General features: G+C 45.8%; 1 protein-coding gene across 7 annotated transcripts in view; it reads left to right on the top strand.

Annotated features, from left to right (window-relative positions):
- Positions 1-18,127, top strand: part of ABTB3 (ankyrin repeat and BTB domain containing 3) — a 338,658-nt gene that overhangs the window by 304,895 nt on the left and 15,636 nt on the right. For all 7 annotated transcript variants that reach the window (XM_005572127.5, XM_045365859.3, XM_015431489.4 and 4 more), the window contains 3 exons: positions 9,198-9,303; positions 14,319-14,421; positions 16,135-16,216. In XM_005572127.5, the coding sequence (XP_005572184.2) occupies positions 9,198-9,303; positions 14,319-14,421; positions 16,135-16,216 (291 nt within the window). The remainder of the gene's footprint in view (positions 1-9,197; positions 9,304-14,318; positions 14,422-16,134; positions 16,217-18,127) is intronic.

Genomic DNA, 18,127 nt, shown 5'->3' on the forward strand with positions numbered 1-18,127 from the left:
TCTAAGGAATGGTCCAATCTCTTTGTGCCTCTACCTCTCTAATAATTAACCATGAACAAAATGACAACTACCAAATAGACATAGGATCAGATCCCAAAAGTATCAAACAGCTCAAGAAGTCATCTGATTTGGGAGGCCAAGACAGGTGGATCACTTGAGTCCAGGAGTTTGAGAAGAGCCTGGGCAACATCACAAGACCCCATCTCAAAAAAAAAAAAAAAAAAAAAAAAAAAAAAAAAAAAGGCCAGGCACAGTGGCTCACTCCTGTAATCCCAGCACTTTGGGAGGCAGAGGCAGGTGGATCACGAGGTCAGGAGATCAAGACCATCCTGGCTAACATGGTGAAACCCCATCTCTACTAAAAAATACAAAAAAAAAAAAGCCAGGCGTGGTGGTGGGCACTTGTAGTCCCAGCTACTTGGGAGGCTGAGGCAGGAGAATGGTGTGAACCCAGGAGGTGGAACTTGCAGTGAGCCAAGATCGCGCCACTGCACTCCAGCCTGGGTGACACAGCGAGACTCCGTCTCAAAAACAAACAAACAAACAAAAATTAATTATAAAAAAGAAAGTCAACTGAGACATTCCCAGTTCTACACAAAACTACAGTCCAACCATCTAAGAGAGGAAAGTCACAGTGTGTACTCAAAACCTTTTAAAATAAGATTTAGTAAAACAGTTTGCTAAAAATTCTTAATTTGTTGACCCCAGGGACAAGTTTGTGTTTAGCAACTGATTGGGCCTGTCTTTCTCACCTCCTTGTTTCATTTCTTCACTCCCTCCCCTCTCCTCACTCAGTTCTTCACCATCCCTCTGGCCTCCCTTTTCTCTATGGTCAGGACCTGTGCTTAGGAAGTGGCCAGCCCCAGGCACTCAAGCCTGGACACGGATCTAATGGAATTGATCACTGTACCAGGTGCCATTCTAGGCACTTTCTACTCATCAGCTCCTGGGAAGCAGATAGTTGTATTTTCATTCCTATGTTAGTGATGATGGCCCAAGAGTGGGTCATCCTGCAGAGACAGGATCCTGACCCAGACACAAAACCCATGCTTTTAACTGTGAGGTCACCCTATCACTCGGCTCCCTTTCAGGGTTTTCCCTGCAGTGCACATCTCACTGTGGAATGACAGCTTCATCCCCTTTAAGGGCAGAAGCAGACATGGCCTGCAGCCATGGTGACTTCTTTTGGTGGGAAGATGGTCCCAAGTCAGGTGCAGTCATGGGCCCCTAGCATCTGCATTGGGAGGAACCTTGGAAATCATCTAGCCCAGTGATTTTCCCAGCCCAGTCATCTGAATCCTGCTGTCAGAATCTTTTCCAGACCTGGAAAAAGTACTACTTAAAGAAAGCATGAAGCATGCATACCATCGATGCAATTTATTATTTACTTGATCTTTTTCTTAAATGTGTTTGAAACATATTACTACCATAAGTAGATACTCTACATCACTTGCCATGAGTGGAAGGGACATATCAAAGTAGATGTGTGACTGCACAATAGCAGTAAGATGAGTGCTGCACTCAGGGCCTGAGGATCTTGCTGGGATCCTTCTGGGGCTGGTAGCCCACCCTCCACCTGCCTCCACCTTTCCAGGTGTGCTCACCCCTCACAATGCAGCCTAGCCTGCTCCACAAGGGAGCTGTCTGTAGAGGTAGGTCTTTTTTTTGGGGGGGAGGGGCGGGGGGAGACTGAGTTTTGCTCTTGTCACTCAGGCTGGAGTGCAGTGGGGCAATCTCGACTCACTACAACCTCTGCCTTCCAGGTTCAAGAGATTCTCATGTCTCAGCCTCCTGAGTAGCTGAGATTAACAGGCGCCTGCCACAATGCCTGGATAATTTTTTGTATTTTTAGTAGAGACGGGGTCTCACCATGTTGGTCAGGCTGGTCTTGAACTCCTGACCTTAGGTGATCCACCCGCCTCAGCCTCCTCAAGTGCTGAGATTATAGGTGCAAGCCACCGCACCCAGCCAAAGTGAGTTCCTTGATGTGGATTGAGACAGAGAGCTTGCTGTCAGTGTCCCCAAAAGTAACAGTAATTCTTCTTTCTCTTGATTCTGAGACACAGCTTTTTTCACAATTGAGCATTTCTCCATTTGAAACGGGTCTTAAGATGGATGGCCGGGCGCAGTGCCTCACGCCTGTAATCCCAGCACTTTGGGAGGCCGAGGTGGGCGGATCATGAGGTCAGGAGATCGAGACCATCCTGGCTAACACAGTGAAACCCCGTCTCTACTAAAAATGCAAAAAATTAGCTGGGCATGGTGGCGGGCGCCTGTAGTCCCAGCTACTCGGGAGGCTGAGGCAGGAGAATGGCGTGAACCCGGGAGGTGGAGCTTGCAGTGAGCCGAGATCGCGCCACTGCACTCCAGCCTGGGTGACTGAGCCAGACTCCGTCTCAAAAAAAAAAAAAAAAAAAAAAAAAAAGATGGATGTGTACGTTTAATAAGGAGGGCTTTTTTTTTTCTTTTCTTAAAATCTGCCATGAATTTTATGACATCTTAAAAAAAGGAATGAGGTTCAACTATGGTAAATTGCTGTTTAGGGATTAAAAACGATCAAATAGCGGCACTTTATTTTGGTTCAACCTAACAGCATATGGTGATACGTTATCTTTTAGCCCTCATAGCAACCTCATCAAGCAAGTATTTTTAATCCTCTTTGGAAAAGAACACCAAGGCCCAGAGAAGCTGAGTAACTTTCCCAAGGTCACAGAGCTAGTGAGTGAAGGGTCAGGACTGGGACCCACGCCATCTCATCCCATTGTTTATATTTTTACCAACACATAGAATTCCAGCCTGAGCCACCTATAAAGGACCTTTGGGATTAATCTTAGTGCTCCTTTCCGAAGAAAAGAAAGTGTTTCCACATCTTTTTAGGAGAAGAATGGAGTCAAAGGAGAAGAGGAAAGATGTCACCCCCAAATCCACAGGACTCCATCTCAGGAGAGTTTCCTGGCAACCTTGCTATTAGGAATTTTGCAAGGTCGGTCATGGTGGCTCATGTCTGTAATCCCAGCACTTTGAGAGACTGAGGCAGGAGGATCTCTTGAGCCCAGGAGTTCAAGACCAGCCTGGGCAACATACTGAGACCTCGTCTACACACACACACTAACACACGCACAATTAGCTGGGCATAGTGGCGCACACTTGTAGTCTCAGCTCCCTGGGAGGCTGAGGTGGGAAGATCACTTGAGTCCAGGAGGTCAAGGTTGCAATGAGCTGCGGTTGCACCACTGCACTCCAGCCTGGACAACAGGGAGAGACCCTGTCTCAAAAAAAAAAAAAAAAGAAAAAGAATTTTGCTTCACTCTCCTTTAGTTCTTTTATATGGCCACACAGTTCTGAGTCCAGAGGACCTGAATTTACTCCATCTGCACATCTAGAATTTCCCGTGAGAGACTTGAATGGCAGGTATACCCAGCGGCATGCCAATAACATGCACTAACCAGGGACTGTGTCCTCAGGCCTGGCCTCACCCCCACCCACCCATCCTCCCGGACTCGTCCCGGCCTCCCAGGTCAGACTCGGCACGTGAAGACCAACTGGCCTGCTGCCCTGAGACTGCAGCCAGTCATCCCTTTGGCCTAAAGCACTGTGCTTAAATGTGCTGCTCAGAGAATGCAGGCATCTGTCCCAGCACAACCACCACCCATTCCCACCTCCAGAATGGAATGAGCCTCAAGTTTGGTTGCTTCCATTCTGTTGTCTTTGGGTTTTGGTCCAGGACTTACCAAACCCATCGGATAACCCAGCTTTTCATCCCAGTCTGACCCCCCTGACCCATGGATCTCATCCCCTGACAGCAGTCACCTGATAGGAATGACGCCACCCCTTACCCTCAGAGGGCCCTCCTGGAGTTCACAATCGTTTTGGGTCCCAGGTAATCAGGACAAATGACACTGGTGCTCCACTGCCTGGAGGAGGAGCACTGGGAAGGGCACAGGGCAGACACCTCCACAAACATGAACAGATTCAAGGATGCAGCAGGGAGTTTTCTCTTAGGATTCTGTTCCTTGAAAAAGAAGTGGCTAGAAAGCAGCGAGAAAGCCTCGCAAAAGGCAGCATCTTTGGTGCCAACACTTGGCATAGCCCCCTAATCCTCTGCACAATGTCCAACTCCTGGGGACCAGCCAGTGCTTGGTATTTAGTAGACGCTCAATAAATATTTGGAGAATGAATGAATGAATGAATGAATGAATGAATGAATGAATGAATATATAGCTTAGTGCATGGGGAAACATTCCCTAAACCTCTGGGGAATGACTGGATAAAGTATAGGGAGCCCCCTGATGTCCAGTTTAAGCTTCCACTCTCCCTCTTTCCTTTGTTCTCCTGAACTTCTAGTGCTTTCATTATAATCATATTTCCATGGTGGGAAGTTTTTTTAAATTTATTTTTAGAGGTGGGGTTTTGCCATGTTGCCTAGGCTGGCCTCAAACTCCTGGTCTCAAGCCATCCTCCCACCTCAACCTCCCGAATAGCTGGGACCACAGTCATGCACCACCAGGCCCAGCCAATTTAAAAAAAAAATAATTTAAAGACAGGGTCTCGCAATGTTGCCTAGGCTGGCCTGGAGCTCCTGGGCTCAAGCAATCCTTGGCCTCCCAAGCAGCTGGGACTATAGGCATGCACCACCACACAAGGTTTTTAAAATAGATTTTATTGTTTTAGGCCCAGTTTTAGATCTACAGAAAAATTGAGAAGATAGTACAGAGAGTTCCCATATACCCCTTCACTCACTTTTCCCTATGATTAATAGGCTATATTACTAGATACCTTTGTTATAAATAATGAACCAATATTGATACATTATCATGAGCTAAAATCCATACCTTATTCAGAGTTCCTTAGGGTTTTGTTTTTGTTTTTGTTTTAGATTCACGGGGTTTATGTGTGGGTTTGTTACATGGATATACCACATGATGCTGAGGTTTGGGCTTCAATTGAATCCGTCACCCAAATAGTGAACATAGGGCCCAATGGGTAGCTTTTCAGCCCTTGCCTCCTTCCCTCTCTCTCTCCCCACTTTTTTGGAGTCCCCAGTGTCTCTTGTTCCCAACTTTATATCCATGTGTACGCAGTTATTAGCTCCCACTTACACGTGAGAACATGGGGTATTTGGTTTTCTGTTTCTACTTTCATTCACTTAGGATAATAGCCTCCAGCTGCATCCATGTTACAGCAAAGGACATGATTTCATTCATTTTCATGGCTGCATAGTAGTCCATGGTGTATACGTAGCACGTTTTCTTTATCCAGTGCACCACTGATGGGCACCTTTGTTGATTCCATGTCTTTGCTATTGTGAATAGTGCTGCAATGAACATGTGAGTGCAGGTGTCTTTTGGGTAGAATGATTTATTTTCCTTTGGGTATATGCCCAGTAATGGGATTACTGGGTCGAATGGTAACTCTATTTGTAGTTCTTTGAGAAATAGCCAGAGTTCCTTAGTTTGTACCTGGTGTCTTATTCTGCTACTGGATCCCATCCAGAATACCACATTACACTTCATCGTCATTTCTCTTAGGCTCCACTTGATGGAGGCGGTTCCTCGGACTTTCCTTGTTTGGGGTGACCTTGAAAGTTTTGAGGAGTACTGGTCAAACATTGTGTAGGCTGCCCCTCTAGTGGAATATGCCTGACGTTTTTCTCATGATTAGACTGGGGTTATGGATTTTTCAGAGGGAAACCCCAGAGAGAAAGACATCTTATCAAGGGCACATTCCATCAAGGTGAGTTATCACTATTGTTGTTGACCTGGGCCACCTGGCTGAGGCAGTGTTTGTCAAGTTTCTCTACTGTAATCTTCCTCTCTTCCCCTCTTTCAATACTGTCCTCTTTGGAATGCAGTGAGCATGCAATGCCCTCAACTAAAAAGTGGGGAGTTGCACCTCCCCCTGACCATTGTTACGTATTTGAAGATTGTCCATTCGGAACAAGTATGGTCAGCCCTTATATTTCCGTTCTCAGGTGATACAGTACACATTAAAGTTAGAAAGAGAGGTCAACTGTGAGTTCCAGCGGAGGAGGGGTCTTGCCTTGCCTGCTTCTGCGGCCCCAAAAGAGTGCCTTTCACACTGCAGGACACCTCTTCCATGTTTAATCAATACCTCCTGAATCGAGTCAAACCACCACCACTGTCTGCCAAAAAAGAAAAACGTGCAGAAGAGTCTACAGACTGTACAGGCCTCTCTGAAGGGCACAAGAGTCCAGGAAACAGGTTTTATTACTTCACTCAGAGTTAATTAGATGGGAGCTGATTCACCAGCAAGATGCATGAGACACACCCTGGTGTAGACGAGTGAGACTTATCCCTAACATTCATAATACAGTCTGTACAAAGCATTTTTGCAGATAACAAGTCTTATCTTTTTTATGATCAGCCAGTACTTATCAAATGTCCACCATGTGTCTGGCACTCTGGGTTACAGAGGTGATGAAATATAGTTCAATAGATGTAAACTTTAGATGAGATGTGTTAGTTTTCTATTGCTGCAGTAACAAATGACCATAATTTAGAGGTATAAGGCAACACCTATTTATTATCTCATAGTTTCTCTGGGTTGGAAATCTGGGTGCAGTGTGACCCAGCTCAGTTCTCTGCCTAGGATCTCAAGGGCAAAATCAAGGAGTCAGCAGGATTGTGTTCCTTTCTGGGGGCTTTGGGGAAGAATTGCTTCCAAGCTCATTCAGATGTTTTGGGTGGAATTCAGTTCCTTGTGGCTGTAGGACTGAGATCCCACTTCCTTGCTGACTGTTGGTGTCACACTTAACTCCTAGTGTGGTTACCTAAGTCCCCTCACAAGCTTGCCATGTGGCCCCTCCATCTTCAAGCCAGCAACAGAGCATCAAGTCCTTCTCAGACTGGGATCTCTGTCATCTTGTTCTCCCCTCTCCCTTCTGAAGTCCTTCTCTGCCTCTACTTTTAAGGGCTCATGTGATTACTTTGAGCTCACCCAGATAATCCAGGATAATCTATTTGAAGGTTGACTCATGAGGAACTGCTATGCTCTTGAATGTTTGTCCCCCCAGAATTTAAATGTTGAAGTCCTAACCCCCAAGGTGATGATATTAGGAAGTGGTGTATTTGGGAGGTGAGTAGGTCCACAAAAGAGACCCCGGAGGGGCCTCAGCACCCCTTCTGCCATGTGAGGACATAGCTAGAAGGCACCATCTATGAGAAAGTGGGCCCTCACCAAACACCGAGTCTTCTGGCACCTTGATCTTAGACTTCCCAGCCTCCAGAACTGTGAGAAATAAATTTCTGCACTTTATACGCCACCCAGTTTAGAGTGTTTTGTTAGCAGCCCTAATGGACTAAAGCACTAACCTTGATTACTCCTGCAAAGTTGCTTTTGCCATGTAAAGTAATGTGTTCACAATCCCAGTCCCAGGGGTTATTAGGGCATGCAGTCTTCTAGAAAGCCATAATTCTTCTTACCACACAGTGCTTCTCAAGCATGAATGTGCATGGGAGTCAGCTGCAGAGTGTGTTAAAAATGCAGATTCTGATTCAGTGGGCCTGAATGAGAGTGTCTATTTCCTACAGGATCCCAGAGGATGCTGCTGCTCGTGGTCTATGGAGTACGTTTTGGGTGGCAGGGCTTTAGGCCAGAGGAAACAAATTTATACCCCACAGCCCAGGTCAGACCCATGAGAGAATTTCAGTGCATGGAACCTGTGGTTCTCAAACTTAAGGGAATGTCAGTATCACCAGAAAATGTGTTAATATGCGGATTCCTGGACCTCACTCCCAGGGTTTTTAAGTCAGAAGGTCTGGGGCAAGGCCCAAGAATTTGCATTTCTAATAAGCTCCCAGGTGATGCTGGTCCAGGGACCACACTTCGAGAAGAACTGCATTAAGCCCATTGGTAGCCAGTTATTTTTAGGAGTATTAAGTGAGGGGAGCACTGAATGCCCTCTGGTTATAAAGCCTCATCTTTGAAAGTTGAGTCTCTTTGTCCTTCAAGTATGATTATGCCCCTGTAAATCACATCTGAGGTGACACTGTTCCTTCTGTGATCTACCTACTTTAATTGAAGGGTTTGGATTATCTTTTATATGCCAAGCTGTATGCTTCTGCCTTGGGAACACAATGAAGTGGGTAGATTTAAGAACAGCTTGAACCACTCACATCACTAGTGGCCCCAAACCCATCTTTTAAAATTCAAAAGAATATTTATTGTTTTTATTACAAAAGCAATGCTTGTTTGTTGTAGAAAATATAAGTAAAAGAAAAAACATCCTCATCTCACCCAAAGGTAACTACTCTATTTTTTTTAGATCTTTTTCTATACATATCTGTCAATCCAAATATATTTGTAGAGGGTTTTATTTCCAAAAGACCTGATACAAACTGTGTTGTAACCTACTTTTCTTCCTTAATCTATTGTAAATATTTTTCAATGTGACCCCTTTGAGCCCCTAGTTTCAACACCCTTTCTCCAATAAATAGAAACAAAATGCTGTGTTTCATTTTTCCTCCTATACACCTGCAGCTGGAGGGAGATTAATGAAAGGAAATGGCTGCAAAGTGGGAAGAGATCAATGCACGATGAGGGTCAAGGAGAAGCAGGCTCCCATGTCCCCAGCAGTGAAGGGCAGCTGTAGTTTGGGGTTGCGGAACCAGCTCCTTCCCACCTTTTGTTTGGAGCCAATGATTCAGCTGAGCACTTCTGGGTCCGGAAATGCCTCAGCACCAGAATCAAGTTCACACGAAAGCTGAATCAGGAGAATTTGTCTCGTTAATGGAGAGCACAGCCACAGGATCAAAAGGGCTAATTTCAGGATAATTCTCCTGAAATCCTGCTAATTTCAGGAGAATTCATTGCTTCCAGAATTTTAGAGTACTGGTAAAGGTGGCTTTGGGGTAAAACCTTACTTTCCTTTCTCTATGAACTACAAAAACCTGCTTTCCAGTGGGTAGCGAATCATGAGGGCCAGAGAAAAGAATTTAATTGCAAATTTCTTAAGCTTCACCAGTGAACCCACTAGAAATAGACAGTGGACAAAACAGAGCAAGTAAATCCAGGACTCGTGAGTGCAAACGGCTTGTGTGCTACCCCAGAGGATTTCTCCTGTGGCGTGCAGTAAATGTGTGAGCTCTAATCACCTGGAGGGATGCATTCCTGGGGCACAGCTTGGCTGAGGCTGGCCACAGCCCCCAGTATCATGACCTCCTCTTTCTTTTCTGCAGAACGAAGTGATCAGCCAGCAGCTGTGCGTCATCTTCACACACTGCTACGGGCCCTACCCCATCCCCAAGCTCACGGAGATCAAACGGAAACAGACCTCACGCTTGGGTGAGTGGTTCCCCCGGGCCTGTGTTGGCTGCTGCTTTGTGATTTAAGGATAGGGAGCCAAAGAATGCCATAAAAAAGGAGGGAGGGGGTTCAAGGGCAAACAAGGTCGGTTCAGGATTCAGGCCAGGGGAAATCAGAATTTCTCCTTTATTGTGTGATGACACTGGAGAACATACCTTGGGAATGTGGACAAGGAGATTTGCCAACTAAAGGGACTTTCTCCCCTAGACACAGACAGTGGGGGCTGCGGAAGACCTCCTGATTCCATACACATCCGCTGCACAGGTGGCTCCTGAAAGAAGGCCACACTGCACATGGCAGCTCTGTCCCCCAAACTCCCCCCTCTAAAAGTCCTTCTTCCTCACTAAGAAGGAATGAGCGGGAGACAGTGAGGAGCCAGGGCTGTTCCTCTAGTGGAGATCCTTCTACAGGGAAATAAGAGAAAAGGAGAACAAAGCCCCCACAACACACACACACCCCCATAAAAATATGAGGGGACATACCTGAGCTGCAGAGGCTGGATGCTCAGAAGTCCCATGACAGTATCAATAACCTCTTCTTCTGGGAGGCGTTCACTGTGCCGGCTCCAGCCACGCACTTGACCTACCCTATCTCAAGTCATCTTCAGGCCACCCCAAGAGGCAGGCACTGTGACTCATCCTACATTATGGCTGCAATATCAGTATGGGGTGAAGCTGGAACTTGAACCCAGGTGTGCCCAGAAGCCGTAATTTTGTCATTCTGCAGTCCCAGCTTCTGAGATTTTTCAGAAGAAACCTTTCCATCAGGCACGAGGTTCTTTCAGAGGATCCTGGGGCTGTTGCAACCGGGTTGATCAGCCTACAGAAAGGAGAAGGAATATCAGGCTGCTTTGAGGCCTGAAACATGAGCCTTCTGATGGAAGAGACTGTCTGCCTGCTGCCTGGAGAGTTATAAAATATTAAAGATAAAGGATTCCTTTTCCTTAGATAGGTTGGGGACCTTTCCTACTTCCTGTTTCCCTTTCCTAATAAAGTTGAAGGGCATCTGAGTAATAGAAGACTGAAATTTCTACTCTTTAGCAAAATTTGAAAGGGATGAGCTAGTTTAGATTAATTAAAAGGCTGAATTCATGGGACTATTTTAAAGTTATTTTTGTTCCCATCTTGAATAACTTGTTAATTTAAATGAGACACAACTTTTTGCTGAAATGGAAAATTTTAGCAGCTGAGTCAAAGGCTGTCTATCTTTCTGACCACGTGTAGGGAAAACTGGGATGTGCCCAAGTCACAAGTACTTCTCCCTTATAGGAAATAGGTATTAATTAAAATGTTATCAGGGCAATACGTTATGAAGACCAGTCAAGTTAGCAAACGTTAGAGAGTGAGGGGTACATTCCCAGGACACAGCAACAATCTCTGATGTCTCGGTGCCTCATAAGACACCATCCTTAGAGCAAACTTTTGCCAGGTCAGTTTCAGTGGCATAAAATCTGCTTTCCCTTAGCTACAGGTTGGGAGGGAACATTTTCTCCTCCTGAATTTGCTGAAGTTTCTTTCACTAGCAGTTAAAAGTTTCTGATTTTGGGCCGGACATGGTGGCTCATGCCTGTAATCCCAGTACTTTGGGAGGCCGAGGCAGGCAGATCAAATACCATCAACATCCATTGAGCATCTACTATAATGGTCACGTTTATTGAGGGATACTCATGTGTCAGCCATTTTGCTAAGTGTACTCCATAAATTCATTCATTTATTCCTCACTACTCTTAAGGTCAGGAGTTCAAGACCAGCCTTGCCAACATGGTGAAACCATGTCTCTACTAAAAATACAAAAAATTACCGGGGCGCAGTGGCACATGCCTATAGTCCCAGCTACTCAGGGGGCTGAGGCAGGAGAATCACTTGAACCTGGGAGGTGGAAGTTGCAGTGAGCCAAGATTATGCCACTGCACTCCAGCCTGGGCAACAGAGTGAGACTCCATCTCAAAAAATTTTTTTTTTTAAATTTAAGTTCCTGGTTTTCAGCCCAAGCATTAGAATTCCAAGGGTTAGCACCAAAAAGAAAAGAAAAGGCAGACCTAAGAGGCTCAAAGCTCATGATATGAAAGAAAAAGCATCATGTAATTATTAATGAATGGAATATAGAGCAGGTATATTTTGTGTCTTCAGTCCAGCAGCTCAAGCTAGCATAACTAAAGGTTGCCAAATAGTGGTTCTTTAGGGACCTGCTTTAAAGAAAAGACAAGAATGATTAGTGACAAGGATCTCAAACCAGCATCTCTGTGGGACTAGGCAGGTGATATAAATGAGTGAAATGGGTTCAGCGCTAGACAATAGGGAGCGGTGGGGACTGTGGCAAATCGGAGAACACTGGTGTGTGTGTGTGTGTGTGTGTGTGTGTGTGTGTGTGTGTGTGTGTGTGTGTGTGTTATGGTGTCCTCTTGCCCTCCCAGTGAATTCTGGGAGAGAGTGTTAAAAGTGAAAGTAGAGGATATTAATAGTCTGGGAAGCAGGAATGGGGAACTGGCTGGAGATGAACAGTGGGTGTGATAGGTGAGCAGAGGGAGGCAGGTTACTGAGCAGAGAGAAAGTCAAGTGAAGAAATGAGTTTTCGTCAACTCTCAGGCCTTCCCTTGCAGCCTCTTTTCCCTTTATCTGGATCATTTCAGAAGTTCTGGGGGGAGTTTTTTAATTAAAATGTTTAAAGAAAGTGGGATTACACAGGTGATTTTTACTGTTTACGCTTTTCTGATATTTTTAAAGTAAGAGCCTTTAAAAAAAAAATGAGAAGAAGTGAGGCAGCTCTGTACCGACAGAGAAAGGTGAGTGGAGGACCACCAGGATCACCGTCTGGAGCAGCACAGGGTTCAGGGTCTGAGTGAAGAGAATCAGTCTGGAAGGCAAATTCTGAGTCCAAGTTACAGCAGTCTGGGGAAAATGCAGCCAGGCCAGGGCCCCAAGGTACAGACAGACAGGGTGAGTCCAACAGCTGAGTGTTCACATCCCCCAGGAAGACAGGAGCTAGGTCCTGCCCTCAATAGTTTAGGACAACCCATAAATCCAGCCAGAGGACGCAGTGGGGTTTCATTTCAGCACAGCCCCTGGACCCCTGGGGAAGAGCCCATCAACAACAAAGGGGCCTACAGGCTAAGAAGGGCCCCCGGGTCCTCGGCAGCCTCCTAGAACAAGTTTCTGCAACAGGAGTCAAGGCATTATTTCATTCACTCAAAAAACATCCACTGAACCTCTACAAATAGTATTATGGTCATGTCTATTGAGGGATACTCATTTGTCAGCCACTTTGCTAAGTGCTCTCCATAAATTCACTCATTCGTTTATTCCTCACTACTCTGTGATGGAGTATAATGGGTACTGCAATTTCCATTTTACAGAAGGAGAAACTGAGGCATGGACTGGATAAATAACTTGCCAAGGTTACACAGCTGAGATTTCTAGCCTCAGAGCCCATACTGTTGTTACACTTTACTATCTTTCTGTACTAGACACAGATGAAAGGGTTTGAAATGGACAGACGTGGATACATCATAGCATGATGAGGCTACAGCAGGGGTGCATATGCTGTGGGAACTCAGCTGGGGCTACTGGGTCTGGGGAAAGTGGGGGAATCTGGCAAGGCTTACTGACCAAGGGCATCTGATCAGTATGTCTGAAACTTGAAGACCACCTAGGGATGAGCCAGGTTTGGAAGGGTCTGGAAGGGTGTTTTAGGTAAAGGAACAATGAGTGCAGAGCCCCAGAGGGGAGAGAGCACATAGCACCCATGGGGAACTGAGAGCCACCCATAGCTCAAGCACACACACAGTTTGACAGGGAGAAGCCAGAGAAGGCAGTGAAACCCAGTCACAAGTAACCTCATTAAGACATTTAGACTCTATCCTGGGAGCACTTGGGAGTTATTGAATGATCTGTAGCAGAGGAGGGGAGTGGCATGATCAGAGCTAGCTTTAGGAAGGATGGCGCCTGCAGTGAGGTGGGCCGTCAGATTGAGGGGGCCAAGAGTGGAGGCAGAGAGACCAACAGAGGCTCCTGTGAGTTCCCAGGAAGAGAGGATGTGGCCCAAACTAGGGTAATATCAAAGGGAATGGAGGGAAATGGAAGATTCAAGAAACGTAGGACAGGGGGTGTTGATGGATATTCTCAACAAGACAGAAGTGCTGAGCTGAGGACAGACTGGCACCTTCAGGAGCCTCGGGTCTCAAGGGCTGAAATGACAGGCAAATTGGAGGATCCTAGTGTTTAACCAAGCAGGCCATCCAATCAGAATGTCCGAGTTCGAATCGTAGCTTCTCCACCAGTCACTAGCTTGAACAAGTCACTGTAAATTCTGTGTGCCTCAGTTTCTTCAACTGCACAGTGGGGATAATGTGCAACCAGGTTGCATACCATAAGTGCTCAGTAAGTAGAAGCTAAATCTTTATTCTAGAAAATGAGGGCAGGGGACTGGCTCATTTGTCACTGACCCCGGGAGAGAAAGGCTTGGACTTAAATCACCTGGAATGCAGTGGCCAGGGGACAGGTCTTCTAAACCACTTCCTTTGGGCAGGGAGGGCGCTGAGCCCTGAGAGAGAGCAGCAGAGGTTTTCCCTTGCATAGTTTTCAGTCATGACACCGTAGACAAACCAGATCAATATTGTACCAATGTTAGATTCTTAGTTTTGACAAAGGTACCATGGCTGTGTAAGCTGTTATGATGAGCGGCATTCTTAGAGACAAGGTAGGTGGGTGATTACCTTTCACACCTGAAAAGTTCACTCTAGCTATAGGTGAATCTTCTCTGGGGAAATGCTACTTTTAATCACAAATAAGCTATAAGGATTTCCTATGAAAAACTAAATTTCAGTGGCTTGACTGTTCCTCTAATTAGTCCTGTCTGCTGTTTGGTTGCTGTCTTGCCAATGAGTATTTTATCACCAAGATTTCCTTGCTCACTCTTATTTGCACCTTCTACAAGATAAATCTAAACTTCATCTTTTTTTCCACTAAAGCTACCTTTTTTTCCCTTTCCAATTCCAGATCCTCATTTTCTTAACAATAAAGAAATGTCTGATGTTACCTTTCTGGTAGAAGGAAGACCATTTTATGCTCACAAAGTGCTGTTATTTACAGCCTCTCCAAGGTATGTATCATCGGTTTTGAAAGCAGCTGCATTATGACTTTGGCTGTTGCTATCACTATTTTTTGAAGTCATTTTTGGTGGTCTCTTCACCGAACTGGCAGATCATCTTAACAAAATCAAGAATCCAAGAGTACAGGGAAGCTGCTAGCATAAACAGCCTAGAACAAGGTGCCTTCCCCTCTGGGCAAATAAAGGAGGCAGGGGGAGCCGAGTTTGGGAGCAGAGCATGGATTTAGATTTTGGCTCCCTCGGCTAGGCGGCCTTGAGCAGTGAACAACCTGAGACCCCACACACAGGAGCCTTGAGGCTGCCACTCTCCAAATGTCAGGGAACAGACTTTGGCATAAGTCACTGAAATACACAGGTCCTGACTTTACTTTTCCCTAACTGTGGAGTTAACAGACAGTAGTATCATGTAGCAATAGGAAGAACTGCTCACCCTTTCTGCTAGCTCTGCAACTGCCTTTCTTCTCCCTTTGAGTAGAGATTGGGTTGACAGTTTAGAACCATATTGTCCAGAGACCTGAACAGGGAGGAGTGAGGCTGGGGCAGAGGAGAGATTGATGCCGAAATGAGGAGGTGGCAGGAGAGAATGATGCCAAAATGAAGAATAGCAAGAGTCCCAGCTGGGTGGTGAGCAGGGGGTACCTGCGTTGGGTAAGGACACCGGCAACCCAGAAATGGAACTCCCTTCCAGGAAGTTTGCTAAGAGAATGTGTGTGACTAGCACTCCCTGCATTTCTAAAAGCATCCAGGAATCTCCAGTCCGCCCACCAAAACCAAACACAAACCCCAGATGTCTGCTTTGCCACCGCAAGAAAAATATGTTTTCCCTTACATAGTTTTCAGTCATGACACCGTAGACAAACCAGATCAATATTGTACCAATGTTAGATTCTTAGTTTTGACAAAGGTACCATGGCTGTGTAAGCTGTTAACATTAGGGAAAGCTGGGTGAGGGGTAAACAGGGACTCTCTATATTATCTTTGCAACTCTTCTGTAAATCTATAATTTCAAAAATGAGTTTAAAAAAACAGATACGTATCAGCTTATTCTTAAACATATTATCTGTGTGTTCCATTGATAAGATCTCTACCCACAAAGAGCTTTTAGTTTAGTTGATGGGCAGGAAAGTGCATTGAAAATCCAAGACAGAAAATCACCCATAAGGGAGATGAGTAGGTAGTCAACAAACATTGATTAAATATCTATGATGTGTCAGGTTCATACTGGGACAGGATGTGGAGATATAGCAGAGACAGAAACCACTGAAGTCCCTGCCCTCGTGGAGCAAAGCGTGTTCCATGGGCACCAGAGGGGAGGGAGTGAAGTCGTAGCCCTAGGCTTAGGAGAGATGCCATGAAGGTGGCGGCCACGTGACAGGCCCTGAAAGATGGACGGGGTTTAACAAGCACTCATTCTTTTCCAATCACCAGTTGGAGAATGAATGTAATTGTTCGAAACAGCGTTTTTTAACTTTAGAGTTTTAACTTCAAATTAGATTACGGTATAATAGGAGGGTTTAAATTAAGAAATGTAAGGATATAACACTGCTATATTTCAGAGTTGCAGGGGAAGAAACAAAGTCTTTCTATTGTCAGGAGAGCTGAGTTTTTTGTTTGTTTGTTTGTTTTCTGTTTTTGTTTTTTATTTTTGCGAGCCATGGATTTGTGTGTGAGTCCTTTTTATCTCTTTTTTATGTCCTTGTTCAGGTTCAAAGCACTCCTCTCCAGCAAGCCAACAAATGACAGCACCTGCATAGAGATCGGTTATGTGAAATACTCCATCTTTCAGGTGAGCCCTGCTGCGGCCTGGACTCTGTGCTGGTGGGCATGGGGCACAGGTGGTTGCCTCAGATCCTCAGCCTGAAGATTGGCCACTTGGAGAAGTCCTTAGAATGAACTGTCAGTCTCCTGAACTCCTGGCCCCTGCTCACAGTGCCCCTTCCGTTTCCATCCATTCATCCCTGCAGCATTAACTGAGTGCCTGCTATGCCTGACACTGTGCGAAGGGCTGGGGACACAAGGATAAAGGATGTCCTCTCCTGGGGACTCAGACTCTGGGGAGGGAGGGCAGTGACTGAGTAATTCGTCAATTACAGTATACAGTAGGGTACTCTAGAGGAGTGAGACAATGTGCTGCAGCAACTCAGACCAAGGGAAATAAAGACAACCTCCTGGATGAGGTCTTATGAGTCAAAACATCCAAGGCTGAGAAGTTGGTGAGCCACAGGAAGGACAGGGCTCAAGAAAGCTGGTTAGAACATTCCAGGCAAAGAGAACAGCATGTGCGAAGTCCCAAAACTTTGGTTGAGCCCAGCGTCATCAGGAGCTGCTGTGCTCTTAGGGAATTTGTATCATTTTAGCATCAGTCTAAATCTACCCCAATTAGGAAAGGAAGGCTTCTTCGTCCAAGGCCAGATGACATGACCATGTCTCCTTCTGTCTGGGGGGAGTTCGTGCCATGAACAATGAGTTTTGGTTTATGTGGTTTTTCTGAGGGGCACCGCAGCTTTTTCCTCTTTTCCACCTTCCTTCAGTTATGCCTGATTCATAAATTCTGCCCTGCAACAATGTTCTTGCAGCTAAGAGAAATTCACTCACTCCGCAGCCAGCTTTGCAGCTGTATTTCTACAGCTCCAAGACCCTCCAGGCACATGAAGGCTGTGTAGGCCCCTGGGTCCCACCAGGCTGTCTTCCCACCTTCCAGGGTTTGTAAGACAATGTGGGTGACCTGGGGATAGAGTTTATAGAATGCTGACAGGCAGTTGTTTCTCCTCCAGTTCAATTCAGGAAGGACAGCCCTGGAAAGAGTACCAAGTGGGTAAGACTCAGGCTGGCCATTGAGTTCTAAGAGGGTCGATGAGACAATTCATGCCATTCATTATCACCTCCATGTCCCAGGTTCTTGCAGAGACCAAGTAGGACAACATGAGAAAACCTTCAACTTCACATCTGCTGCATCATGGCGATTTTTAAGTGGGTCATTGTAGTTCTAAGCCATAATCGATAAACCACTTCCCCACTAAGCATAAGACTCTATAGAATAGGTTCCTTTGGACTAGGAGTTGGAGAAAGGATGAAAGAAATTTCCAGGCCAGGTGCGGTGGCTCATGCCTGTAATCCAAGCATTTTGGGAAGCCAGTGTGGGCTGAGGTGGGAGGATCACTTAAGCCCAGGAGTTCAAGACCAGCCTGATCAACATGGCAAAACCCTGTCTATTAAAAATACAAAAATTAGCTGGGGGTGGTCACATACACACCTGTATTCCCAGTTACTCAGGAGGCTGAGGCTGGAGAATCACTTGAGCCTGAGAGGTCAAGGCACAGAGAGCCATAATCGTGCCACTGCACTCCAGCCTGAGCAACAGAACAAGACCCTATCTTAAAAAAAAAAAAAAAAAAAAAAAAAAAGTTTCCAAAGATAAGATAAGCCTGGGTGAGCTGTCCTCCTGAGGTCAGGAGAGTAGTGAGGAGGCTGGAGCCCCAAGGTGGGCCTGAGGAGTTGGCATACTCCAGACATCCAAGTGCCCATGTCCCCTCACCCTGGGCCCTCCGCACCATTTTCTACTGAGAGCAAAGTGGTCACAGCCCTTTCCTGAATGGCAGCTGTTGGGTTGGAAAGCTGGGTTCCATGCAGCCGTGCTTTGCTTTGGAGGGTGATGAGGAAATGTTTGTGGAACCATGAGTAGTGAAGCACTGATCTG

Source organism: Macaca fascicularis, chromosome 11 (genome assembly GCF_037993035.2).
Source record: "Macaca fascicularis isolate 582-1 chromosome 11, T2T-MFA8v1.1".
Classification (NCBI taxonomy): Eukaryota; Metazoa; Chordata; class Mammalia; order Primates; family Cercopithecidae; genus Macaca; species Macaca fascicularis.